This window comes from Pistacia vera, unplaced genomic scaffold (assembly GCF_008641045.1).
Source record: "Pistacia vera cultivar Batoury unplaced genomic scaffold, PisVer_v2 Contig200, whole genome shotgun sequence".
NCBI classification, from domain to species: Eukaryota; Viridiplantae; Streptophyta; class Magnoliopsida; order Sapindales; family Anacardiaceae; genus Pistacia; species Pistacia vera.
In genome coordinates this window covers 280579-307187 of record NW_022196003.1, presented here as the reverse complement: position 1 = coordinate 307187, position 26609 = coordinate 280579, and the positions used below count along the sequence as shown (strand labels likewise).

Here is a 26609-nt window from a genome sequence, read left to right as displayed (position 1 = left end):
TTCTAATAGTTTGTCATCTCAGGTTCCTAGTACTTCAAATACCCATTCTCATGTTTTTACCCCGTTACTTTACATTATACTCGACCAATTCGTACTGATCATTCTGCAGGTACTGACACTTTACTCTCCAGCATACTTGAAGCTCCTTCTTTTCCTATGGTCCCTCAAGCTCCGTCTGAGATTGTGGATCCACCTCTACGTCAATCCATACGCATTCGTAAGTCCACAAAGTTACCAGATTTTGCTTATTCTTGTTATTCTTCATCTTTTGCTTCCTTTTTAGCCTCTATTCATTGTCTCTCTGAGCCTTCTTCCTATTAAGAGACAATTCTTGATCCTCTTTGGTAGCAAGCTATAGATGAGGAACTTTCTGCTTTGCATAAGATAGGTACTTGGGATTTGGTTCCTTTACCTCCTGGTAAGACTGTTGTTGGTTTTCGTTGGGTGTATAAGATCAAGACTAATTCTGACGGATCTATTGAGCGATACAAAGTTAGGTTGGTTGCAAAAGGGTACTCTCAACAGTATGGTATGGATTATGAGGAGACATTTGCTCCTATTGCAAAAATGACTATTATTCGTACTCTTATTATAGTAGCTTCGGTTCATCAGTGGCATATCTCTCAACTTGATGTTAAAAATGCCTTCTTGAATGGAGATCTTCAAGAAGAAGTTTATATGGCGCCCCCTCCTGGTGTTTCACATGATTCTGGGTATGTTTGCAAGCTCAAGAAAGCGTTATATGGTCTTAAACAAGCACCTCATGCTTGGTTTGAGAAATTTTCTGTTGTGATCTCTTCCCTTGGATTTGCTTCTAGTAGTCACGATTCTACTCTTTTTGTTAAGTGCACTGATGCAGGTCATATCATTCTATCTTTATATGTTGATGACATGATTATTACTGGTGATGATATTGATGGTATTTCAGTTTTGAAGACAGAGTTAGCTAGATAGTTTGAAATGAAGGATTTGGGTTCTCTACGATATTTCTTGGGTATTGAGGTAGCCTACTCACCTAGAGGTTATCTTCTTTCTCAGTCGAAATATGTTGCAGATATTCTTGAGCATGCTAGACTTACTGATAATAAGACTGTAGATACTCTGATTGAGGTTAACGCAAAGTATTCTTCTTCTGATGGTTTACCTTTGTCAGATCTTACTTTATACTGTACTATCATTGGGAGCTTGGTATATCTCACTATTACTCGTCTAGATATTGCATATGCTGTTCATGTTGTTAGTCAGTTTGTTGCTTCTCCTACTACAGTTCATTGGGCAGCTGTTCTTTGTATGTTTCGGTATCTTCGGGGTACAATCTTTCAGAGTCTTTCACTTCCATCCACCTCTTCCTTGGAGTTGTGTGCATACTCTGATGCTGATCATGACAGTGATCCCATAGATCGCAAGTCTATTACTGGTTTCTGTATCTTTTTGGGTGATTATCTTATTTCTTGGAAGTGCAAGAAACAATCCATTGTTTCTCAATCTTCAACTGAAGTAGAATATCGTGCTATGGCATCTACTACCAAAGAGATTGTTTGGTTACGTTGGTTATTTGCAGATATGGGAGTTTCTCTTTCTCATCCCACTCCTATGTATTGTGACAACCAGAGTTCTATTTAGATTGCTCACAACTCGGTTTTTCATGAACGAACTAAGCACATTGAGATCGATTGTCACCTTACTCGTCATCATCTCAAGCATGGCACCATTACCTTGCCCTTTGTTTCTTCTTCTTTGCAGATTGCAAATTTCTTTACCAAGTCGCATTCTATTTCCCATTTTCGTTTTCTAGTTGGCAAACTCTCGATGCTTGTAGCCGCCACATCGTGAGTTTGAGGGGAGATGTTAAAAAATAAAGGGTTATTTTGTTTTATTGTTTATTAAAGGTAGATATGTCTTTTCATTATTTCCTTTGTTTAGCCTATATATAGTCTCTTTGTATTTAGGTTAAATTATTCTTTTTGTATTCAATTGCATTGTGCAGTATCAATGAAACCCTAGCCTCCTCTTTTTTTTTTATTTCTTTGGATTGTTTAACAGTAACCTGAGTCTGATTCAGTCAATCTACGAATCAATTCAACACAAACAAGAACCAAGAATCACACACACACACAAGACGATATTTATCATGGTTCATCTATCCAATGTTGGATAGATTACATCCACGTTGAGCTCCAAAATATGAAAACTTACTGCACTAGGACTATTCAACAGTTACACAACGATTACAAGCTCAATCTACTAAATCTGAACAATACAACTACCCATACTTAATCACTCTAATTCGTACCTACAACTCACAAGATTTCAGAGCACTAATCTAGCCTCAAAAGGAAACACAGTCTTCAATCTAATCCTGCTCAGAATTACAACGAAATAGCCCCAGCAATTAAGCCCTAATCAGTTTCTCAAACACTCAAAGAATGAACCCTAACAGAGAAGACTAACCCGATAAAAACTTATTACTGTTTTGCCCCCTTTTATATTATTGACTGTCAACAAATGTGAGTTGCACGATCTGTCTTGAATCAACATCTAGGATTCACTTCTTCAAATAAACTGAGAACGACACCGTTTGGCTTCATAATACTTTCAGTCTCCACCTTGAAGCCAACATTCTGCCTTTCCCCTTTTTGCTGAACCTCCTTTAGTGCAGTAAGTTTCTCTCATATTTGTTCTTAGCTCCAAGAATTGACTAACTGATGTGAAGTAAGTTCAAGCAGTGCTTGAACTTCGCCGTTGTTACCACTTTTGTTCCCAGGAATTGACATCGTTTGGCTTCATAATACTTTCAATCATGCTATATGCAAGACACAGGTTCATCAGAGGAAGTTCCTTGGGATCAGGAAGATATAAGGAAGCTCATTGCGAAAACCTGGAAACAAATGAATAAGGATCTGAGTAATAAGCGTCCATTTGCAGAAGCTTTTGGGGAAACAGCGACTAATCTTGCTCAGATAAGCCCATCGCACATACAAAAATGGAGATGGACATGGAGCTCCAGATGTTAGAGCTAACAAAAGAGTCCTAATATTAATCAAATGTCATGTAATCAAGGCAAGGTCATTATTCATGTATGTGAAATAGTTCTTTGTAATAATAATTGTGTATGTATTATTAATGTTACTGATAAGAATTTTGAATCTCCGTGAGCCATTACAAATGACTTTAAGTTCAACCTGGTATCATTTATTTCTCTAAACATCTTGTATCATTTATTTATATTTCTTACTCTACATTACGAGTGGTATTAGTATTACTTGAGTACCATCAAACCTTTTTGTAAATTCCAATTTTTAATAAAATTAATTATAAATATATTATACTTCTTTTTTTTTTTGGCAAAGTTACCCAACTCTTATTCTCTTAACATTCCTGTTCTGAAACTCTTCATTGTAATACGAACACTTCTTTAGTCTTATTTGATCTTCGTATGACTGTAAAGTAAAACAGAAGTTGTCAAGGTACAAAAAAATATATATCAATAATCGTCCTTAGTCCATTTAGTTTTACGTACTTGCCCTTAAAATCATAGATTGTTACCTATAAAATAATATAAACAAAATTAAATACCCTTCACAACCTGTGTATCGCGTTAAGACTAAGTAATTTTCTTGTAATCTTCTTTTTCTTTTCCAAGTCTTTATCTTGGATAATGATGGATAGAGAAACTCAATAAAAAATATGTTAGGAGAGATTGGGAGTAGACTTAAACTTAATATTAGATATTTTTATTAATTGTAATTTCATCGTTTATATACGACTCGTATGATGTTTAATTTTTTATTCACATTGTGATATGTAGTAACAAATTTACAAATTACTGACCCTTACAAATTTAGGTTCAAGAACAATTTTATATTATTTTTATATATTACAAAGAGAAGTAAAATTTTACATTTTAAGATTATTTAAAAAAAAATATATCAATAAGAAGACTAAAAATTTAACTAATATAAAATTGATTCTGAATTCTGATCCTAATACTTTAATTAAACGGAAGATTTGTTTGCATTAGTAAAATGTAAGATCTTTAATTTTTGCATACTTTTTAAGTGCCTTTTTCTGTTCATTTAAAACATGTTTAGTTCTTATTTTAATGTAATTTGGTAATATCTTATACTTTTTTATTCTTTACCATGTTTTGAGTCATTGAATATAATTGTTAGCTGTATTTGTTTTTATTTATATAGACGCGGAACCTTACACCGTCGACAGAAATGTTAACTGTTAGGTATAGAGTTTTGTCACTTATTTTTGTAGTTAAAGGTTTCTAGACCAAACCTAGTACTGGAGTTTAATAAAAACTACCCTTTTACTGTTCTTAAAGTTTTAAGTGACACTGGTTAATGTTAACGAGATCCTAGAAATATGCATGAATCCATCTTGTAAAAAATGATTTATGCTAAAAACTATTCCAAAACACATATGTTGAGTTTCGAAATAAGTTTTAAAGTTTAACAAAATCTCAGTACGAGTAATGATCAGGATGTCTAGTTTTATTAGAAGACTAATTAAATTACTTGTTGAGCGATGCTTTAGATTTTCGGCTCGAGTAAAAAGCAAAAGACTTGAGTTTTATTTGTGATTTTTGTATTGTTAGTTAAGGGATTTCAGTCCATTAATTTATTATTGTTGTTATCAGTTGATTCTTTGGATATAACTCTGATTATTATTTTTTAATTAATAAGAGGGTAAAGAGAAAATTGTGTACACATTGTTAACGGGAGCTAACAGTAACAGATGTTAGGTACGGAGTTTTATGATTCTAAGTCCAAGTCGGGAGCTAATTTAAAATTCCCCGTGATATACATGTTGATGGTGAGATGAGATGATTATTATACATAAGTCACATTGTGCATTTAACAAATATAATAATTCCAACCTTGTTATACCTAAAAAGTCACGTTTATGTCAACTTAATAAATATTTTTTTGTACTAGCTGTCAAGCTCATATCTCCTCAAAGATATTTATATTTCATACCAACCCTATCTCATTTCAAGAGATGAATGGACGAGAGTCTTCCATGTGTCAAGGCAACTTACAAAACACTCTTTACATTGAGTTCAGAGGTGTATAAATTTGTACTTCTCTTCCCGAAAAGGGAGGTTGGGCATATGAGAGCTAGGCATAGATTTGAGCTCAATTCTTTCTCTCTATAAACACTGTATTTCTTCATCTTTGTATACTTTACAGACAATATCATAGAAATAGTCAAAGATCAATAAAATAAAAGTGAATGTAGGAGTCGCTTGTTTGAGCATCCGAACCACTATAAAAACCTTTCTTGTTAGCCTATTATTTATGTTTTTTGTAACATATATAATCTCAGCTCCATATTCAAATTTCATGGATCCATCACGTGTAATTTCTAAGACCCTCTTAGCACTTTGCACGTGCGAGTCGTTGGCGTCCAAAATCACGTGTCAACAGTTTGGTGGCCCATGCAGGTCTCAAACCCGCATCCAAGTTCCCTGATGGCGTGCTCAGATCTCAAGCCCGCGTTAGAATTCTCCAATTGCGTGGCCAGATTGCAGATCACACACGTTAGAATTCTCCAATCGCTTGGCCAGATCACAGGTTGCACGCATCAGAGTTCTCCGATCTCGTGGCCAGATCATAGATTGCACGCGTTAGAATTCTCCAATCGCGTGGCCAGATGACAGATCGCACGTGTCAGAATTCTCCAATCGCGTGGCCAGATCGCAGATCGCATGCGTCAGAGTTCTTCGATCGCGTGGCCAGATAGCATATCGCACACGTCAGAATTCTTCAATCGCTTGGCTAGATCGCAGATTGCACGCTCAGGTCATCCTGATCTTCGGCTTCAGATCGCTGATCTTTAGCTTCAAATCGCATATTTAGATCGCTGATCTCTTGCTCTCAAGTCGAGCTCGTTATGCTCTGGTTATGCTCAGGTTGAGCTCGTTATTCTTTGAGGTCGAGCTCGTTATGCTGAGGTCAAGCTCGTTATGCTCTCAGGTTGAGCTCGTTATGCTTTCAGGTGAAGCTCGTTATGCTCTGAGGTCGAGCTCGTTATGCTCAGGTAGAGCTCGTTATGCTTAGGTCGAGCTTGTTATGCTCTCAGGGCGAGCTTGTTATGTTCTCAGGTCGAGCTCCTACCAGATCGCGATCAGCTCCTAGCTCTCAGCACTTGATCGTGCTAGGAATAGTTCGAGCTCTTCAGTTCGAGACTGCAACCTATAGTATAGCAGCCACTCAGGTCAAAGACCTTAGTTTCTGAAGCGTGATTACGCACTCCAAAAACTGGGGGTTTCTGTTATACCTAAAATGTTACGCTTATGTCAGCTTAATAAATGTCTTTTTGTACTAGCTACCAAGCCCATATCTCCTCAAAGATGTTCATACCAACCCTATCTCATTTCAAGAGATGAATGGACGAGAGCCTTCCATGTGTCAAGGCAACTTGCAAAACACTCCTTACATTGAGTTCAGAGGTGTATAAATTAACAATTCTCTTCCCAAAAAGGGAGGCTGGACATATGAGAGCTAGGCATAGATTTGAGCTCAATTCTTTCTCTCTGTAAACACTGTATTTCTTCATCTTTGTATGCCTTACGGGCAATATCATAAAAATAGTCAGAGATCAATAAAATAAAAGTGGATGTAGGAGTCGCTTGTTTGAGCATCCGAACCACTATAAAAACCTCCCTTGTTAGCCTATTATTTATGTTTTCTGCAACATATATAATCTCACATATTCAAATCTCATGAATCCATCACGTGTAATTTCTAAGACCCTCTTAGCACTTTACACGTATGAGTCGTTGGCGTTCAAAATCACGCGTCAACAAACCTAATCGTGTGGAAAAAACCTTACCTTCTTTGAATATTTCATGCATGAACGTCTAGCAAAATAACCTCTCTCGTACCCTGGATATTTATATATGCTCTATGTCAATCATATAAACTCTAAGAATTAGAAACATTACAATTGCAATGGCACTAGTCCATCTCTCTTCCTTGCCTCTTACAAACTCCCCCAGATATCATCTTATTAAAAGACCTCGAAATAATGCCCCAGTGAATCTCCAACTTAAATGCTCAATGAGCAGACAAGTTCCTCATTCACCGCATCCGAGAAAATGTGCAAATTATCAACCAACCATTTGGAGTTACAATTTTCTGCAATCTTTACGCATTGATGAACTGGTGACTATTTACTTAAGCTATTCTTCATGTTTATGTATTCCTTTAATATTTTTAATGTTTATATTTTTTGGTTTTTTTTTTTTTTTTTTTTTTTTTTTATTTTGGGTGGAAAGCAATGAAAAAGTAACCGATTACCATATTGCATAGCATAGTAACCATAAACTCCGAGACTATATCTTGCAGTTGCACCGTGAAATGACGAATTGTTTGAATTTTCATAGGATGAAGAATGCGGGAACAGAGGAAAAAAGCTAGAGGAGGTGAGGTGTATGGTAAACAATGAAAAACAGAGTTGTTGAGCATTCTTGAACTGATTGATGACATCCAGCGGCTAGGTTTAGGATATCGTTTCACAAGGACATAAAGAAGCTCTTAATAGAATCAATTTGTCTTGGAAAAAGTACGAGGATAAAGTGAAAGCAGAAAACAAAATCCTGCTACAGCTCTCAGATTCAGGCTTCTTAGGCAAACATGGTTTCACATCTCTCAAGGTATCCTCACATTCTTAATATATGTATTTGTTGGTTGACACAGTCCTCTAGTTAAGCATGCAGCCTCTGACAAGGGATATATCTTTTAAGTTCCTTTATTTTTATATTTTTGTTCTTTGTTCTGATGAAAACAATCAAAAAGGCATATCCTATAGCAGTTAATTTATTAAAATAAGTTTAGAGGAGTTTAGTTTAAATAAATTATTTCCAGAATCAATACTAACTTAGTAGAAAAGTCAACTTTCTCTTACTTGGCTCATGATTATTGGACTTAATAGTCAACCATGTAATTTTTCTTTTTTGTAAACCACAGATGTCTTCAAGACTTTCGTTGACCAAAAAGGCAATTACATGGCTAACTTACACAAGGATATCAAAGGAATGCTAAGTTTGTATGAGGCTTCATATCTAGCCTTTGAAGAAGAAAAGCTCTTGGAGGAAGCCCAAAAATTTTCAACAACACATCTCACTGACCTACAGAGAAACGTAGACCCAGCCATATCACAACTTGTTACTCACGCATTGGAGCTTCCATTGCATCATAGAATGCAAAGGCTAGAAGCTCGGTGGTATATTGAAGTCTACAGCGAAAGAAATGATCCAAATTACTTACTACTTGAACTTGCCCAGCTGGATTTTAACAGGGTGCAGTCAGTGTACCAAAAAGATGTGAAAGATATGTCAAGGTGGTGGAAGGAAATTGATCTAGCAAACAAGTTGGATTTCGCCCGGGACAGGTTGATGGAATGCTTCTTTTGGACGGTTGGAATGGTTCCTGATCCACAATTTAGTAATTGCCGTAAAGGTTTAACGAAAGTGACCACATTTATAACGATCATTGATGACATCTATGACGTATATGGTTCTCTGGATGAATTAGAGCTCTTTACGGATGTGCTTGAAAGGTTTGCATTGTACAAAAATTCTTCAATTAACAAAACTTTTAGTTCTGATTCTCTGTTTACTTGAAAATTAATTTCAAGTTGTCAATGGTGGTTTTAGATGGGATATCAATTGCGTGAATAAACTTCCAGACTATATGAAATTGTGCTTCCTAGCTCTTTACAACAGTGTAAATGAGATGGGTTATGACACTCTAAAAGAAAAGGGAGTGAACATCATTCCGTACCTAAAGAAAGCGGTATTCTTTGAATGCTTAATTTCAATTTCTTGTATCGTTGGCATTCTGTATTATTTCTCCATCCTAACGCGAAGAAATGAAACTTTTTCTGTTGATTCAGTGGGTTGATATGTGCAAAGCATTTTTACGAGAAGCAAAATGGAGTTTCAACAAATACACGCCAACGTTCGAGGAATATCTTGACAATGCGTGGCGATCAGTGTCGGGGACTCTAATTCTGGTTCATTCCTACTTTTTAATGAATCAAAGTATCACCAAGGAGGCACTTGACTCATTAGAAAATTACCATAGTCTGTTGCGCTGGCCATCTGTGATTTTTCGACTTTGCAATGATTTCAGTACTTCAAAGGTATGATTTTTCACCATGGAAAGCTCATCCTTAGCCGTTTTAATTAATTAATATAACTAATTGATATCTTTTACGCGTTTTGCTACACAGGCTGAGCTAGAAAGAGGTGAAACCGCGAGTTCAATATTATGCTATATGCATGAAACGGGCGTATCCGAGGAAATAGCTCGGGAAGAAATAAGGAAGTTCATTGAGAAAGCTTGGAACAAAATGAATAAGGATCTGAATGATAAGCATCCATTTGCAGAAGCTTTCGTAGAAACAGCTTTTAATCTCGGTCGGATAGTCCATTGCACATACCAACATGGAGATTCGCATGGAGCTCCTGATTGTAGCGCTAAGAACAGAGTCCTTTCATTAATAATTGATCCCATTGCAATCATGCCAAGACAAGTAAAATCACAATGAATTTTCGAATCCAAAGGGCAATTACATTGACGAGCTGAATGTCAACCACCCAGGGAATGGTCTTCCGAGAATTTATTGGTTATATACATTATATATCTTTTAGCTGAAGACTAAAGTTTCATTCACTTGGAGATCTCTTGATAACTTTAGGTGCTGGTGCTACAATCTTTCCTTTATACGGAATAAGTTGTAAGGAACATTTATTGTGTACTTACTATTATCGTTCTGTGAATAAGGAGATACTATTTATAATAATTGAATTTTGTTTTTCTTGAGACTTATATTAAGAGCATGATAGATTAAGATCATGTTCCAAAACAGATTTAAACATACTGAGATTTGAATAAATTTTTTTATGAGAAAGAAAGTTTTAGATTACATCAAAATCTCAGTGTGAGTAATGATCTGAATGTGAAGTCACTACAAGAAAAAGTATTTTTTGCACCCAGACATAAATAATTACAGATACCCCACATTTAGTAACTAAACTCCAATTAGTCAGCCAAAGGGAATAAAATTCTACGGCTCATTTATTCTCGCCTTCAGCGTCTAAAATTAATATTTTGCCACTAATGTGATTTGTTGCCAAAATATCACATCAGCAACTAATTTATTTGGTTACCAATTTTTGCGCGAACACAACTGGCAACTACAATAAAGGATTCTGTAACTAAAATTATGGTTACAGAAAACAATTATTTGCAACTACTGAGTAGTTGTTAAATTAGATGCAAATACTTATTAATTAATTTGTAACTATTTTTATTAGTTACAAAATAATAAAATTACCGAAATATCCAAGCTTTTGACAATAATTACAAAGGGCCCAGGATACATTTGGCAACTAATTATTTTTTGCATATTACAATTAGTTGCAAAAACTCATGTATAACAACTAAAATGTATTTAGTTGCTAAAAGTTGATGAATTTTTTTGAACCCAACTCTCCCGGTAAAATGAAAAAATATTATTTTAATTTGTGACTTAAAATTACTATTACATAACTAATTAGTTAGTTGCAAATTATCTTCTTTTGACAATTAAGATTTTAATTGTCAAATGTATGGTAAATTTTGAGCCCTCTAAATTCCCGCTTGAAATAAATTATTTTCTTTTGGCAACTAAGATTTTAGTTGTTAAATGTATGGTAAATTTTGAGCGCCCCATGTTCCCGCTTGAAATAAATTGAAATTTTAGGTATGTTATTTTGGCAACTAAAGTTATAGTTGTTAATAGGATTTTTTTGCAACCAAAATATTAGCCATTAAATATTGTTTATTAAAAATAATATATACTACTAGTAACCAAAATCAATTTTATTGTTTGATTCTATTTTTGCCGCCTACATTACCATCTCTTTGATTCTACTTTACCATCTCTTTGATTCTACTTTTGCCGCCTACATTACTCCATTGAAGGTAACTTTTATTTTTATTTTTATGTCAAAGCTCATTCTTTTATAGATGGTATTTCAATTTTTTTGTGTGAATTTTAATCTGTTTTTTTCACAACATTTGCTTTAATTTGTTTAAGCATCTGTTGTTAGTGACGTTCCTAAATGGGTGGCTATAACTTCGTAATGGGTGATTTTATTTTTGTCTTCTCTTTCATCTGACATTACCATTTTTCCTTAAAACTTTTACTTAACCGCTATTTCACTCGTTTGTACAAACCCTCATAGTTGACCTCCTTTCAGCACTGGAACAACAGTTCTAGTTTCTACCACTCTCGTTCAGTAGACAATGACTCGCTCACTAACTCTGATGCTTATTCTATGCCTATTTCGACAGAGATTATTAATTTCGATGAGTTTTGGCAAAGCGTTTCCCGAACACCCAAATGTAGTGATGTTTAGAAAAATGTAGAAACTGAACCTAACCGAGAATTGAACCAGTTTTTTGTTTACCTGGAAACCGTTTGATTGTGGTCCACAAAAATACAAAAAACTGAATTTCCAATTTTGAAAAACAAAAATAAAAAAGTAAACAATTTTTCCTTAAAATTTAAAAAGTAAACAAATTGAAAAGTCCTTAAATCCTTACCTTTACCTTTAAAGAAAAACAAAACCCAAACCCGTTTCAGGGTAACATAAATAAAAAAAAAAAAAAAGAATTGGTAATTAAGTTTGCACAAAAGTTTTTGAAGCTTAAACTAAAAAGATAGTAAACCCACTTATACAAAATCCCCAAACTGATTTTACCCTAAAACGCAAACACTCTCCACTTCTCCACTCCGTTCGCATGTTCTTCTCCATTTTTCCACACCACATATAAACCCTACTGCTTTAGTTCTGAACCCAGAAAAAGAAGGCAGAGAGTTTTTAGAGATTAAAAATAGGTGATGAATCTTAAAGATTGGTGTGTGTATTATACAATAATGTTGTTGTTGATGAAATTCCGTTTCTATTAAAACCAACAAAGGCCGATTTCTTCAAGAAGAAAGATCCAAAAAGTGCTTCTTTGCTTCTGAAACCAAAATGAAGACCTGGAATTTGGTGTTGCTGATGTTATGTGTTACGGTTATAGCTCCTATTGTTCTTTATACTGATAGATTCTCTGCCTCTTTCAAAGCTTCTTCTTGTATGTTCTCTTCTTCTTCGTCAATTAATTTATTTTCCTATCTCAATTTCATACCTTGTTTCTTCTTCCTCAATTAACATTTTTCTGGGTTTGTTTCGTTTTTGCAGCTAGAAACCAATTTCTTGAAGATCTTTCAGCTTTTGTAAGTTTTTTCAACTTTACTTTTTCACCCTTATTCTTCTTTTGTTTGATCCTCATAAATGCGACCTTATTCTTCTTTTGTTTGATCCTCATAAATGCGACCTTATTCTTTCAGATTTTACTTTCCTTTTTCACCCTTATTCTTCTTTTGTTTGATCCTCATAAACCAATTTCTTCTTTTGTTTGATGCTCATAAACCTCACCCATCTTTCAGATTTTACTGGGGTTATATCATGGTTTGCAGCAAAATGCGACCGTATTTTTTGCAGTGGTTTAATTGATTTTGAAGATCATTTAAGTTTTTCCGACGAGATTCTTTTGAACTTGTGATTCTCTTCGTCTGTGGTTTTGTACTAGTTGAAGTCAGTATGGAGATTATGCTTTGATTTGAACATTTGGCTATTAGCTTTGAGTTTCTGTATGCCATTTCATTTCTTTTTAGCTCTGTTTTCTGATTTTTTTTTTTTTTCTCTTTATCGAAGTGTGTACTTTCTCATATTTGGGGCTTTTAGCTTTTTCTTGTTCTTGTTTGCAGTTTCAAATCATCTACTTATAATAGCATCCTAGTAATCTTTTTTAGAACTTTAATTTTTTATTAAGTGTCACTTACAAATGTGAAATAGATTTCTGATCCTTATTATCTTCTGTATAGATGGGGGTCCCATTGCATACATGGGTTCTTTTCTCCAATTTCAAGCTGGCTTACAATCTTCTACGTCGCCCTGATGGCACTTTTAATCGCCATTTGGCAGAATTCCTTGATCGGAAAGTCCCTGCTAATGCAAACGCAGTTGAAGGTGTTTTCTCTTTTGACGCCATTTGGCAGAATTCCTTGATCGGAGGACAGTTGATTTGTTAATTTTTCTTGCATTAAATTTATGATCAGTGTTTTTATGATTCAGGGATTGTCAAACAGTAGGACAGGTGCAACTAGTATAAATGCAGAAAGCTCACGCTCACATAGTGTTTTCACTTGTGTTGTTGAATCCTGATGCAAGGTAATAACTGCTGCAATTTAAAAATTAGTAGTTTTTCTTTAAATTATGAGTTACAGATTGCATAAAGTGTTTCTCTTAAAGGCATATAAATCTGTGTCTATCTATTAGAATACTCTTTACTAGCTAAGCAATCTGATATTCTGTGCAGTCTTGCTCATTATATCTGCTTCATTAACTTTGACGTAAGAGTAGAATCTATTGACATGCAACAACAATAGAGTACTTGAATATCTTTGTTTTTTTTCATGAGTTTTGTTTCATTTCATTGTGATCGATGTTTTCTGAGTTAAACTCTTGTGTCTTTTAGAGCAAGGCAGATGGTATAAGCAGGTTTAAAACAAGTAGAATAAATCTTGTCGATCTAGCAGCATGGTCTTTGTTGTAGTTAACTTGATTCACATATGTACTTTATAAGGTAATCTTTAGATTCTGGTGTCTGTCACTTGAATCTACATCTTGGTGTTGTTTCATGCACTTTTTTTTATTGCGTCTGTACGGCTATATAGTTTAATAGAACCAAAAAATGTCAATTTGACCAAGTGTGTTATCCTGGTGATGAGACTAGAATTTAAGAACTTCATGGTACTGGAAATTTAGAAATCAAATAAAAGAAAAATGAAATATCAAAAAAGTGAAGTACTGTTAAATCATTTGATTGTCATGGGAACATGTTAATGCAGTTCACATGTACTGAGACTTATCAGTTTCCATTGAATTAAAAATTAAGAGAAAAGAATTAGTGTTTGAAAATATATCGGAAAGTCCCTGCTAATGCAAACACAGTTGATGTGTTTCCTCAGTCAATTATAAATTACCATAAATTTGCTGTATTGCAAACTTTGCTAACTGATACATTGGATAAAGGAACTGAAACAATTAGAACTACATTCCCTTCGGCTAAGATGCTAGAGGATAGATATGAGAAAAAGGGAACTGAAACAAAATGGAAGAATCGAATACTGCCGCAAGATGAGAATGATATGCTGAGTGAAAAAACGCAAGAGTACGAATTTGAATTGTATATGCTAAACTTATGTGCATTATAAGCCTTTAACTAATATGGCCTCTGCTTAATTGCTTTTGTGTTCACTTGATCAGTGAATTTCCTTCTATAGAAAGTATATGTATCTCGCTCTTAAGATAAGGTGCACCAAAATTATACCTTTTTGAGGTGCAAAAGGTTTATTTTTACATTGTGATGAGAGAGTACCTCAATTTGGTGCCTTTTTTTCTCTCTCTTGGAGCTTTAGCTTCTACTTCAGTTGTATTGGACTCTTCAGTTGCATTCTCTTTACCTTCAACGCATTGGCAGCATGTTGTCATGTGAGGGCATTTGATGAGTCTGGATGTAATTATGGTGTTTCAGAGTTGTGAGTCTTAGTCATGTTTACTGAGCCTTCCTTGATTTGATGACATTTTTATGACTTACTATGATTTTATATCTGTTGTTCAGCGTATAATTGATCTGAAGGTGAGACATCCTCGAATCTTCAATACCAGCTCAAAAAGATATTGAAGACAAGGTTGAGACATTAATGTTCTACTAATTAGCATAGATTTTTGCTTTTTATTATTACTATTGTTATTAGCTAATCTTATCAGCATTAACTTAAATGTTTTTGTTTAATTAGAATAGTTAAAGTTATAGCAAGTTTAGTGTAGTTGCATGATTGACTGAGGATAAATTATTATATTGTTATATATAATGCAGTGTATAAATTAAAATGTTGTTATTTTTGGATATCTTTTAAAAGTGTTGTGATAGATGAAATGTTGTATATAGCATTGGAAATTTTTTAGTACCAAAAAGTAATTTAGCATAATTGCATTCCACATTCAGCGTCTAAAATTACTATAATTAACTACTAAATCTTGGTCACCAATAGATATATTCGATTACTAATAAAATAGTTACGAAAACCTATTGGATTCCACATTCAGCGTCTAAAATGATTATAATTAACTACTAAATTTTGGTCACCAAAAGATACATTTGGTCACTAATAAAATAGTCGCGAAAATCGTTTGGATTTTACATTAAGCGTTTAAAAGTATTACAATTAACCATTAAATTTTGGTCATCAAAAGATACATTCGTCGACTAATAAAATAGTTGTGAAAACCTTTTACGAAATTATCCTTACACTTTTGGCGTCTAATTTTTGTGGGATTTTCGACAAATTATTAGACATTAAAGCATACATTTTGCAACTAATTGATTAGTCACTATACAATTTTACCAAATTGCCCTTTAACTTTTAGCGTCTAAGTTGGGGGATTATTTTGACTAGCATTTAACGACTATTTTGCTAGTCGCAAAAAAAAAAACTTTTCGCGTCTAAACAAAAATTTAGACGCACAATGAATCTGCGACAGTGATACTACAACCAAGGAGCGACTACCAAATTTAGACGCGAAAAATGACTTAGCGTCTAAATGTGACTTTTTACTTCTAATTTTGCTAGACACAGAATGTCAATTTTCTTGTAGTGACTTGCACACTTCAAGTTGCAAGCATTTAGATTGCCCAAGCATTCAAAACATATTAACATGATTCCAGCAAGATATCTCTTGCATTAATACTCCTCCTTGATATATTTGCTAGAAACACCAAGTTTAAGTCTCAGTTCTTCAAACTTGGATTCGTTTAGAGCTTTTGTCAGGACATCAACGACTTGCTCTTCGGTCCTCTAATGAAAAAGCTTAACTTCTTTGCTCTGTTTGGCTTCTCTAACAACATGAAACTTGATCTTTATGTGCTTTGTTCCACCTTGAAGAACATGATTCTTGGCCATTGCAACAACTGATTTATTGTCACAAAAGATTATTGTGGGATCACATTGTTCCAACTTCATATCTTTCAAGATCTTCCTTACGTGTAATAATATTTGAAAAATAATACAGTTATCGAAGGATGTGTATAGAATGATGTGGCGTAATCCTGATCGTCGATTAATATAATCAGGATTACACCACGTCATTCGATACACGAATTCAGTACGCATCCTTCCATGACAGTAGCATTACTTATAATTTTTACACAAACTTTTAGGTATACACACCGCTAGAAAATGGGCCCATCCCGACGCACATAAGTGATAAGTCATCGTTCCAACCTGAAAACACATCACAATAATTTAAAAACATTAACGGCAACGCCACAAAAAACTTCGGTATGTTATTGCATAACGCTTATCTTAACAATAATTTCCCGACACCAAAACACACCATCATAGTGATCCTCGTATAGTGTAACCCACTGAATATATTTTCCACTTTAACAATATTGTTTGCAGTAAATTAAGGGAAGATGTGTTGTGTTGGCCCAAATCATGAAGAAAGAAGGACAATTTTCAGTTCTTAATAAAATATTAGAGTTTCTGTGGAGCAAAATTTGCTAGAGTGCATGTGAAAATGAAACACCACCCAAGAAAAAAAAAAAAATTAGGATACGAGATTCTTCATATATTACTTCTCAGTTATTCATTATAAATGAACGGTCGTTCATCCCTAAAGAATGGCCGTTCATTCCTTAAAAACGATAGTTCATATTTAATTAAAATCAACTTATGTGGTAGTGTTAATTTTGCTACCATATTAAGGTTGTAAAAAAATGTTATGAATTTGGATTGCAAGCCTAATAATTTTGTAATTTATAATCATATTCACTTAATCTAGTGAACTTTATTTATTCAAATTTTGAATTATTGACAACATATCATAAGAAAGTATAAATGTGATATGGTCACATATAAGGGACAACCCAAAGAATGATTAAAGCTTGATATTTACTCATGCATAGATATTGATGTTGAAGAGACATTCTGAAGAGACTGTACATGTGCTTAGGGTTCATATAATGGACCCAATTCAAATTACTTAATTAATTGCTGTTATAAAGTCTAGTTATGTGACGGTGCTAGGTTATAGAATTTTACCCAAGAGAATGTGAGAGGACCGCTATGGTCTATCAGTTATATGTAGCTATTTATGAAAAATATTATGTTATAATAAGTAGCTTGAATTATTAATATTAATAATGTTCTTTATTATAATAACAATGGCTCCGGTTGGTATACTCTCTAAAATATCATTTCTAAAATCCTATTTTAAATAGGGTAGAATTTCGAAAATGTGTTTGATATATCATTGAAAAATATTTTTTTAAATATTTGTATTATCCCCCACTCACTCAATCGATTGTTAGCACGATGGTCATCAGTCGTCAGAATGGTGCAAGACTAGCTAAATCTGACCAGTTGTACACCAATCTTGTCTTTTTTAGATAGATCTATCATAGATTTAACTGAAAAAGATCTAATCTACAACCAGAATATGACCGACTAAGATATGGTCATTGTCAACGGCTAGATCTTTGGTTATAAATTTAGTTGTTTCTGATCAATGCATAATCAATCAGATCCAGTTGGTCGTGTGTTATCCCAACATTGGCTACTGGAGGTGACAGTGACAGCAGCTAGCAGTGATAGTGGCTTTGATAAGTAAATGTATTTTTGTTAATTTATAAACGTTTATTGAGAAAGATAATTTTAATGTTTTGAGTTGAATAGAATATGATTGAAATTTGAACAATATTAAAACAAACACATTTTTTATTTTTTAGAATAGAATAATCTAATAGGATGGTGTATATTTACAAAATATTCGATGAATAAAAGATGGGGTGGGAATGAGTCTATCAAAAGTTTTTAAAACTTTAATGATAATAATTGGAAACAACTCATTATTGTTTGTTCACTAACATACAATTTATAAATATTTTTAAGTGATTAAGTGATTTAGGGGGTGTTTGTCTGAGCTTATAAAAATTAGCTTATAAGCAACAATTGCTTATAAGCTAAAATTAACTTATAAGCATTTAAAATTTTAAGCAATTACGTGTTTGGTTAAAGTACTTATAAGTGACTGATAAATAATTGATGTGTTTGGTAAAATGTGGCTTATAAGTATATTTTATTATAAAATTACTAAAAAAGGTACTACATTAAACAAGGACATACTATGAAATTTTAAAATTAAATAAAGATAATGTGGTAATATACTTGGTCAAACTAGCTTATAAGTAAAGTGCTTATAAGCCAAAAAAAAAAAGTACATCCCCCTAACTTATTTTTTTTAGCTTATAAGCTCAACTTATAAGCTCAAAAAAATTATAAACAAACAGATCAGCTTAATTTTAGAGCTTATAAATAAGTTTGACCAACTTATAAGCTTAGATAAACACCCCTTTAATAAGGGCTTTTAGTATATAATTTAAAAAGATGTTTAAATTCAAAACTCTTTCCTGATAATTACAGGAACTTTGACAGATATTTTTAAGATCGATGTATTAGAGCATCTCCAACCCACGCTAAATTGGCGCAAAAAACACCAATTTGGCGTGGGTTGGTACTCCAACCCACACCAAACACTGCGCCATTTTGGCGCAGCACTGTAGCACAATAATAAAATATATATTTTTTTTTAGTTTTGATTTTTTTTGTTTTTTTTATTTTGTTAAGTTAATTTGAGTATTAAATTTTACACCAAAAATCATACTAAATTTGAGTATTTGTATTTAATTTAATTTGATTATTATTTATAATAATGATATAATTTAAAAAATGATGACAAATTAAAAATAGAACTTTATTCAATGCAAATATTAAACTACAATAACTAAAAATAAAAATTAACACTAATTTAAAAACACTAAAATTAAAAGAAAATACAACATAAACTAAAATAACAATTTAGTATTTCGGTAGATTAGTTTCGGATCCAGTAAGATCATCAAAATATTGAAAAGAACTTGAGTTATTTTGAGATCCTTGACCTTATTGTTGAGCTCTTTTTTGCATAATTTTTAGTATAATTTTCAAAATAATTATTATTTAATAAAAATATCATTCCCAATATTTAATTAATATATACAAAAATAATGAGTGAAATAGATTAATTGTTGATTATTACAATAAAAGAAAAAAAAAGAATATTCTAAAGAATATTCTTTTTGGTACAATATTTGGTATTATGGGTTAGAGATAAAATAGTATTTTGCACCAAATTTTGCACCAATTTAGTGTAATTTTGCACCAAATTGGTGCAATGGGTTAGAGATGGTCTTAGCTGAGGTGCCCATGGTGGTTTGTTCAATGGTTCCTATAAAACCGTGCCATTTCGGAACCCAAGGAACCAGCATTCAATGTAATAAAGACATGGAATTTCCTGGTCAAATAACAATTATTACGATTTTGAAAATTTACTTAGTCATCAGCCCCAGTTATTCTTTGATTCTTTCTTCACTACTAAAATTACAAAATTCCAATGACAGGTGTACTATTGAGTATAAAGCATGCAAGACGTATATATATATATATATAAAAGCAGTTAAAAGAGGAAGAAATTAGCCCTCAGAAATTAAACATATGTAGTCACCGTACTAATAATATATACATCAAATGCTTCATGCATGAATAATATTAGCCTTACAAAGAGACATACAAAAAATCATATAAAGAGTCAAATATAACCCTTAAAATAAGGGAAAAAGAGAGAAAGAAAGAGACAATCATAAATTTTAAAGACTGAATTTAACTCTTTGTATGACTCTTTGTATATCTCTTTATAAGGCTAACATTACTCTTCATGCATATACGTGTATGTTTAGTGTGTAACCAAGAGTTGGGCAAAAAATGGATTGGGATAAGTGTTCGATTTTACACGATTTTTAAGATGGTGATGTTCAACAAGTCTCCACTACAGAACTTTGATATTTTGTTTTCAAATTTATACACATATATCAAGTTGGGTTCATTTCACTTTCATATCTTTGACCTTTTCTATCTTACAAAATCTTCCTTTTCAAGCTTTGAAGAAAGATACATCCGCACGCATTTGTTTTACTTATGGGAATTTTGTTTTTTAATTATTAAGTTGAATTTGTTAATTTCCATACATATATATTATACATTTTAAAAAACAAAAAAAAAAAAAGTGTTTTCGTTTAACAAATTCAGACCAGAAAAATAAAACGCTTTCGAAGCCATAATTTTATTATTTAGAGTTTCAATTTGTGTTTACCTTAACTTGTACACACTACAATTAATTTTAAAACCCTGAAATTACCAACTAAATAAAAACCTCAATAGTTACCTATATTAAAACTTAAAAAGACTTGAACCCAACAACTTATAAATAATCTTCTTTTATTCTTTTATAATCAATATTCAATAATGACTAATTTTAATTTATTTTATACATTAAAAATGAATAGTAAAAATAATAAATGTACTTAATTAAAGAGATCCAAAATTAATTCTTAGCCATGTGAGATGGCTATAAACTATCTTGAAAAAGTGTCAATTAATTAATTTATAATATATATATAGAAAGTTTTGACTGAAGGTAATTCTTGATTTATAGTCTATCAATATTATATTATTTGTATTATTGTATTATCTGTATTTCTGTTTACATTGCATATAAGTATTTTACATATCATCCCACTAACTCGTATCCTATCTTTTATTCTGACATTTATATTCTAAGTAACTACCCGTCTATTACCATTCCTTCTGAGCACTTAGAGAGACTAAAAAAGAGTGTTTACTCTGTCACCATTCGATCCGAGGACCTAGTGAGATTAAAAAAAGAGTTTTAAACTCTGTTCATAAGTGAAGATTAAACGAAACAAATAATCGGGAGATGCCCGTTCATATATATATGGAATCCACATATGAACACTTACTCGCCCGCTGGAATCTGTTCTCCTTCCCTATTACCCTCAGCTTTCACCTAGAGAGATTAAAAAAGAATATTTAAATTGAGTTCATAAGTGAAGTTTCCCATAAGCTCATAAGCTCTTGTCTAGGACTCAAAAACTTTCAAATGTTTTTATGTAAAATTGTTAGTGGGTGGTGGATGTTGTGTAATTCCAAAAGAAGATCCATCAAGAGAAAAAAAAAAATAATAAATAAATAATCAAGAGATGTCCGTTCATATATATATATATATATATATATATATGTAATCCACATATGAACACTTACACGCTGCATGTAAGTGTTCTTGTCACCAATCACGTTGTCTGCCACCTACCGAGATTAAAAAAGAAAGTTTAAACTGAGTTCATAAGTGAAGTTTAAATAAAACAAAACAAAAGAAATAATCAGGAGATGCCCGTTAATATACATGGAATCCAAATATGAACACTTACATCCTGCTTGACTTTATCGACTTCGTAATCGAATCCCACCTAGAAAGATTAGAAAAGAGTACTTAAACTGAGTTCATAAGTGAAGTTTAAGCTCACAAGTTTGTGTCGGGACCTACAAAAAAAAACAAAACAAAAATCGGGAGATGGTTCACATATATGGAATCCAAATATGAACACTTACTTTCTGCTTGATTAGTATCCTGGCCCATCTTGTTTTTGTCACCTAGAGGATAAAAAAGATGTATGTAAACTGAGTTCATAAGTGAAGTTTAAACAAAAATAAAATAAATAATAAACAAAAGAAATAATCAGGAGATGCCCGTTCACATTATGGAATCCAAATATGAAGACTTACATGCTGCACGACATTTTTTTTGTCATCAATATCCTTGTGAGCCACCTACAGAGATTAAAAAAGATGTTTAAACTGAGTTCATAAGTTAAGTTTAAACAAAACAAAACGAAAGAAATAATCAGGAGATGCCTATTATAATATGAAATCCAAATATGAAACTACTTGATGCTTGGGATTTGTGATGGGTTATCCCGCTGAGTGCCGCTAGAGAGATTAAAAGAGTATTTAAACTGAGTTCAAAGTGAAGTTCTCATAAACTCACAAGTTTGGGACTTAAAACTTTCAAGTTTTATGTAAAATGTTATAATTGAACTGAGTTCATATATTTTTTTTTGTAAAAAAGTTTATTTTTTTAGTTAAGAAATTATTTTCAAATAAATAAATAAATTTAAACTAGATTTAACTGAAATTTCTTCTATAATTATCTTTATTAATGAAATCAATATTTTTTAAAAAAAAAAAAGGAAGAAGAAGAAGAAAAACAACCTGCGATTCGGATGTCACGGTTCCGGTCCTGTTGAACAAATCAAAGAAACGAAAAGAATAACATTAAGAGAAAAATTAAATTAATAGAAAAAAAACAAAAAAAAAACTCACAAGAGATTACCCATTGATGATATCGAAGAAATGAAGCACGTTTAAGCTGGGATTTAGTTTAGTTTAGTGTGAGCGAGTAAGGGCAAATTATGGGTTATTTTATAGGGAGAGAGCACAAGAGGTCACCTGATTACAGAGGATGGGTGGTTAATTAGAGCCGTCTGATTAAAGCGTGAGGTGTCACCGCTAATTATGATGATTATAACCATGGTTATCTGTAACCTCTCAATGGCTATCATCTACGTTATGCTTACGTTATCATCTTAGGGGGCTAATCACTGGGGTGTCACAGGGGTTTTTTCGATCAGAATTAGCGGTTGTGACACGTAAGCATAACGTAATATCTTAAAATGCAACTGATTTATCCAACAGTTTAAATCAACTTTCGTAGAAGTTAGAATAATAATGCACCATTACGTCGTGGTATTTCAGGCCTACTTCAAGTCAAAGTTGTTATTAGAAAACTTGAAATTCATATCTGTTCTGCCTTGACTTCTCTATCTCCAAATTTGCGCTGGCCTCCACCACCAACTTTCTGACTGGATTCCATCAACTCCTAGGTGTATTGGTGATCTATCTTTGCTTCTCGACATATTTGGTTCTAATTAACTTTCCATATACACCGAATTTATGCACTAAATAACATAATAAAATCTTGACCGTTGATTAATTTTAACTTATTATGGGTTATTTTTTAGAGTAGTGTTACAGCCACCGATGATAGTGCATCGAATTTATGTACTGAATAACGTGATAAAATCCTGACCGTTGATTAATATTAAGTTAAAATTAATCAATGATCAGGATTTTATCACATTATTCAGTACATAAATTCGATGCACTATCGTCGGTGGCTGTAGCACTACTCTAAAAAATAACCCATAATTAGCTCTTACTCCCTCACACTAAACTAAACTAAATCCCAGCTTAAACCTCCCTTCATTTCTTTCGTATCAAAGGGCGCATTTGGGTTATATAATATTTTATTATAAGGAGATATTATATTAATGAAAAGATATATTATCCTGAAGATTATTGTGAATGTTTAAAAAGTGTGTTTGGTTTATTCGAATAAGTTGGTGAGTAATATGTTTGGTTAGGAGGATAAATGGGTGAGTGCGTTATATAGATTACTCAATTATCCTCCTTTTTAAATATTAATATAATAAAAAAAAATTTGAATTATTTCTTTTAACCCCCAACATTTGAAATTTTGCTAACACACCTCAGCCATATAAAACTTTAATTTGTAACAAAATCACTTATACTCACCTCAAGCCACTGCCAGTAGCCAGCCGCCACCACCGGTAGTCGATGGAATGGTACACGACTGGCCGTATATGGTTGGCTATGTGCTGGCAAAGCCATTTCTGACCATGGATCACAAATCCATGGCTGTTTCAAGACCAGATCTATGGCTGTTTCACACCCACATCTTTGGCCATGAAACAACCATAGAAATGGCCAGATCTGGCTATTTCTGGCCATGGATCATTGATTCATGGTCGGAAAAGGCCTTACCGGTGCACAACCGGTAAGATTCCGCCGATCTTGTGCCATTACGGCAACTAATGTCGAGGGCTAGCGGTGGTTTTGGGTGGCTGCGGGTGTTTTGTTAACTTTTAAACTTTTTTGTGGCTGGGGTGTTTTGGCTAAATTCTCAAATGTAGGGGGGCTGGGTAATGGTTATTTGGTAGACATTTGAGGGTAATTATGTCCGAAATGGTATTTAATTAAGGGCAAAATAAGTTTAAAAATCATATGACCTTGTAATCTTTTAATAACAGCCTTGGGGTAGGGTATCAGATTATCCCCTACATTACCAACAGTGAACACTATTTTCAATAAAAGATACCCATAATATTTTCTTACTTGCAAACCAAACAATGGAATCTTGCAAAATAAACGAAGATTAGCCCCGTTATCTTATATTACCCAGATCCAAATGCACCTAAAGAGAGTACTAGGAAAGTTTAGGGAAATGTGTTAGGTTAGTTTGGAATGAATTGGTGGGTATGTTATATTAATATGTTCAGTTATGAGAATAAATTGGTGGGTATGTTATGTAGATTGCTAGATTGCCCTCTTTTTTAAATATTAATATAAATATTATTTTTATTATTATTTTTTATATAATTTCTTTTAAACCCCTACATTTGAAATTTTGCTACAACACCTCAGCCATATAAAACTTTAATTTATAACAAAATCACCCCCCCAAAGTCATCGCCGACAGCCAACCACCACCGCCGACCACTGCCGGCATGGCGCATGACCGACCAGATCTGGCTGGTCCTACGGCAATGAAACCATTTCTGACCGTGGATCATAGATCCATGGCCGTTTCCCGACAAAGATGTGGTCATGAAACAACCACAGATCTGGCTATGAAAATGTTAGATTTTTTGTTGTTTCACAGCCAAAGATCTGACCTTTTCATGCCAGATTTGTGGCCATTTCATAGCCACATCTTTGGCAATTCACAGCCAGATCTGGCTGGTGGCCATTCCGGTACTTGCTTGACTGGCAGTGGTAGTTTTGTTAGGCTAGAATTTGTTTTAAATATAAGGGCATTAATATCTAAAAACTTAATTAATTAGGGATAAAATTGTAATGGCAAGTTCATGTAAATTAAGTTAAAAATAAAGGTATTTTTGTCCAAAAATTTTATTAACAAGCAGTAAAATTGTTACAAAAATAAGATGACAAAGTAATCTTAAAATACCTAAGAAATTAGAGGTAATTAGACTACTTCATATATTACCAATAGTAATTACTATTGGTTTTCGAAGATTATTAGAATCTTATATTACTTGACAACCAAACGTGATATTCTAAGTAATATAAGATGATATTACCTCAGTAATCCCCCATTACCCCTAACCAAACACACCCTACCAGTCTGTCACTCTACTTTTGAACAGTTTGAAGTTTTCTGAATTTATGATCTGAACCATGATTATGTTGCGTGGTTGGGACAAAGAGCGAGTGTTTGGCCTTGAGTTGGAAGAAATCAAGACACTTTTGGCTCTTGATCAACCTGTTTTCACTTTTTGGAAATTCTCACACTAAGTTACTTCAAGGAAACTTAAAACCTTTAGGGTGCGTTTGGTTTGGGGAATATTTTATTGCTCGAAAGGTAGGATTACCTTGAAGATTATGAGGGAATGTTATACCAATGTGTTTGGTTAGATTAGTGGGTATAAATAATTAAGATGTTTGGTTGGGAAGAATAAAATATTATTGATAGAGGCTTTTACTGAATTGCCCTTCCTTTTTAATATAATAATAATAATAATAATAATATTATTATTATTATTATTATTATTATTTAAATAAATTCCTTTAATCCCCCTATATTTGATAATTTAGCTAAAACACCCCCAACAACAAAGTTTAAATTTTAACAAAATACCCACAGCTAGCATCGACTACCGACGTCAGTCACCAAAATGGCACACAACTGGCAAGATCAGGCTAGCCGTTCACCGTTTTGGCTATTTTTAGCCAGATCGAAGGCCGAAAATAGTTAGATCCATGCTGATCTAGCCAAAAATGGCCAGAATAGATCGTCTATTCTAACCATTTCCGGCCTTCGATCTGGTCAGAAACAGCTAGATCAGTGCACAGTTAGCCAGATCTCGCCGGTCGTGTATCAATATATTGATTATTTTCGGTGGCCGACGGTGGTCTTTGATGGCTAGGGGTATTTTGTTAACTTTTAAACTTTTTGTGGCTAGGGTGTTTTAGCTAAATTTTAAAATGTAGGGGGTATGGGTTATTGTTATTTGGTAGATATTTGAGGGCAATTGTGTCAAAAATGATATTTAATTAAGGGCAAAATGGGTATAAAATTAAGATTACCTTGGTAATCTTTAAATACCATCCCCTGAGGAGGTAATCTAATTACCCCCTATTTAACCTCCAGTAATCATTATTGGTATTGAAAGATTACCGAAATATGTTATTACTTGACAACCAAACAAAGGAATGTCCAGAATTAAAGATAGATTATCGGAGTTATCTTTCCAAAGCCTTAACCAATCACACCCTGAGATAAACTTTAACAAATTTTGATATCTTTATGAGTAAACGACATTTTCCCACCCAAGGTTTGGCGAATCTGCAAGTTCCCACTCTTGGTTTCATAAATT

At 33.2% G+C, this 26609-nt stretch overlaps 2 protein-coding genes and 1 long non-coding RNA gene across 8 annotated transcripts; 2 read left to right on the top strand and 1 right to left on the bottom strand.

The window, feature by feature from the left end:
• Window positions 1-960: 960 nt before the first annotated feature.
• On the top strand, window positions 961-9567 carry LOC116128463 (probable terpene synthase 12). The gene is made up of 6 exons (XM_031414184.1): window positions 961-1595; window positions 7602-7669; window positions 7983-8574; window positions 8672-8810; window positions 8911-9159; window positions 9250-9567. The coding sequence occupies exons 1-6, from the start codon at window positions 961-963 to the stop codon at window positions 9565-9567; spliced, it is 2001 nt and encodes a 666-aa protein (XP_031270044.1).
• Window positions 9568-11703: 2136 nt separating this feature from the next.
• LOC116128617 lies at window positions 11704-14786 on the top strand. Of its 6 annotated transcripts, none has more exons than XR_004127792.1 (5): window positions 11704-12146; window positions 12254-12288; window positions 12940-13084; window positions 13190-13285; window positions 14739-14780. XR_004127792.1 is itself a non-coding variant. In XM_031414367.1 (4 exons), exons 1-4 carry the CDS (start codon window positions 12044-12046, stop codon window positions 13204-13206), a joined length of 300 nt encoding a protein of 99 aa, XP_031270227.1. In that variant the 5' UTR covers window positions 11704-12043; the 3' UTR covers window positions 13207-13872. The 6 variants fall into 6 exon arrangements, 2 of the variants coding, with proteins under 2 accessions (XP_031270227.1, XP_031270226.1); XR_004127793.1 differs by lacking the exon at window positions 14739-14780 and adding an exon at window positions 13593-13872; XR_004127790.1 differs by having other exon boundaries at window positions 12940-13285; window positions 14739-14786.
• Window positions 14787-20697: 5911 nt separating this feature from the next.
• On the bottom strand, window positions 20698-21715 carry LOC116128452. Its single transcript, XR_004127761.1, has 5 exons — window positions 21685-21715; window positions 21504-21542; window positions 21337-21381; window positions 21036-21082; window positions 20698-20921 (listed from the first exon to the last, which is right to left on the bottom strand). It is a non-coding gene; the product is annotated as an uncharacterized LOC116128452 (long non-coding RNA).
• Window positions 21716-26609: the final 4894 nt, after the last annotated feature.

What these genes read in the sequence shown, in the direction of transcription:
- LOC116128463 (XM_031414184.1), top strand. Translation starts at nt 961, where the DNA reads ATGAAGGATTTGGGTTCTCTACGATATTTCTTGGGTATTGAGGTAGCC. An exon ending in TTTACGGATGTGCTTGAAAG is followed by an intron (nt 8,575 to 8,671) that starts GTTTGCATTGTA and finishes TGGTGGTTTTAG; the next exon opens with ATGGGATATCAATTGCGTGA. An exon ending in TTCCGTACCTAAAGAAAGCG is followed by an intron (nt 8,811 to 8,910) that starts GTATTCTTTGAA and finishes CTGTTGATTCAG; the next exon opens with TGGGTTGATATGTGCAAAGC.
- LOC116128617 (XM_031414366.1), top strand. Translation starts at nt 12,044, where the DNA reads ATGAAGACCTGGAATTTGGTGTTGCTGATGTTATGTGTTACGGTTATA. An exon ending in CTCTTTCAAAGCTTCTTCTT is followed by an intron (nt 12,147 to 12,253) that starts GTATGTTCTCTT and finishes TCGTTTTTGCAG; the next exon opens with CTAGAAACCAATTTCTTGAA. An exon ending in TTGAAGATCTTTCAGCTTTT is followed by an intron (nt 12,289 to 12,939) that starts GTAAGTTTTTTC and finishes TCTTCTGTATAG; the next exon opens with ATGGGGGTCCCATTGCATAC.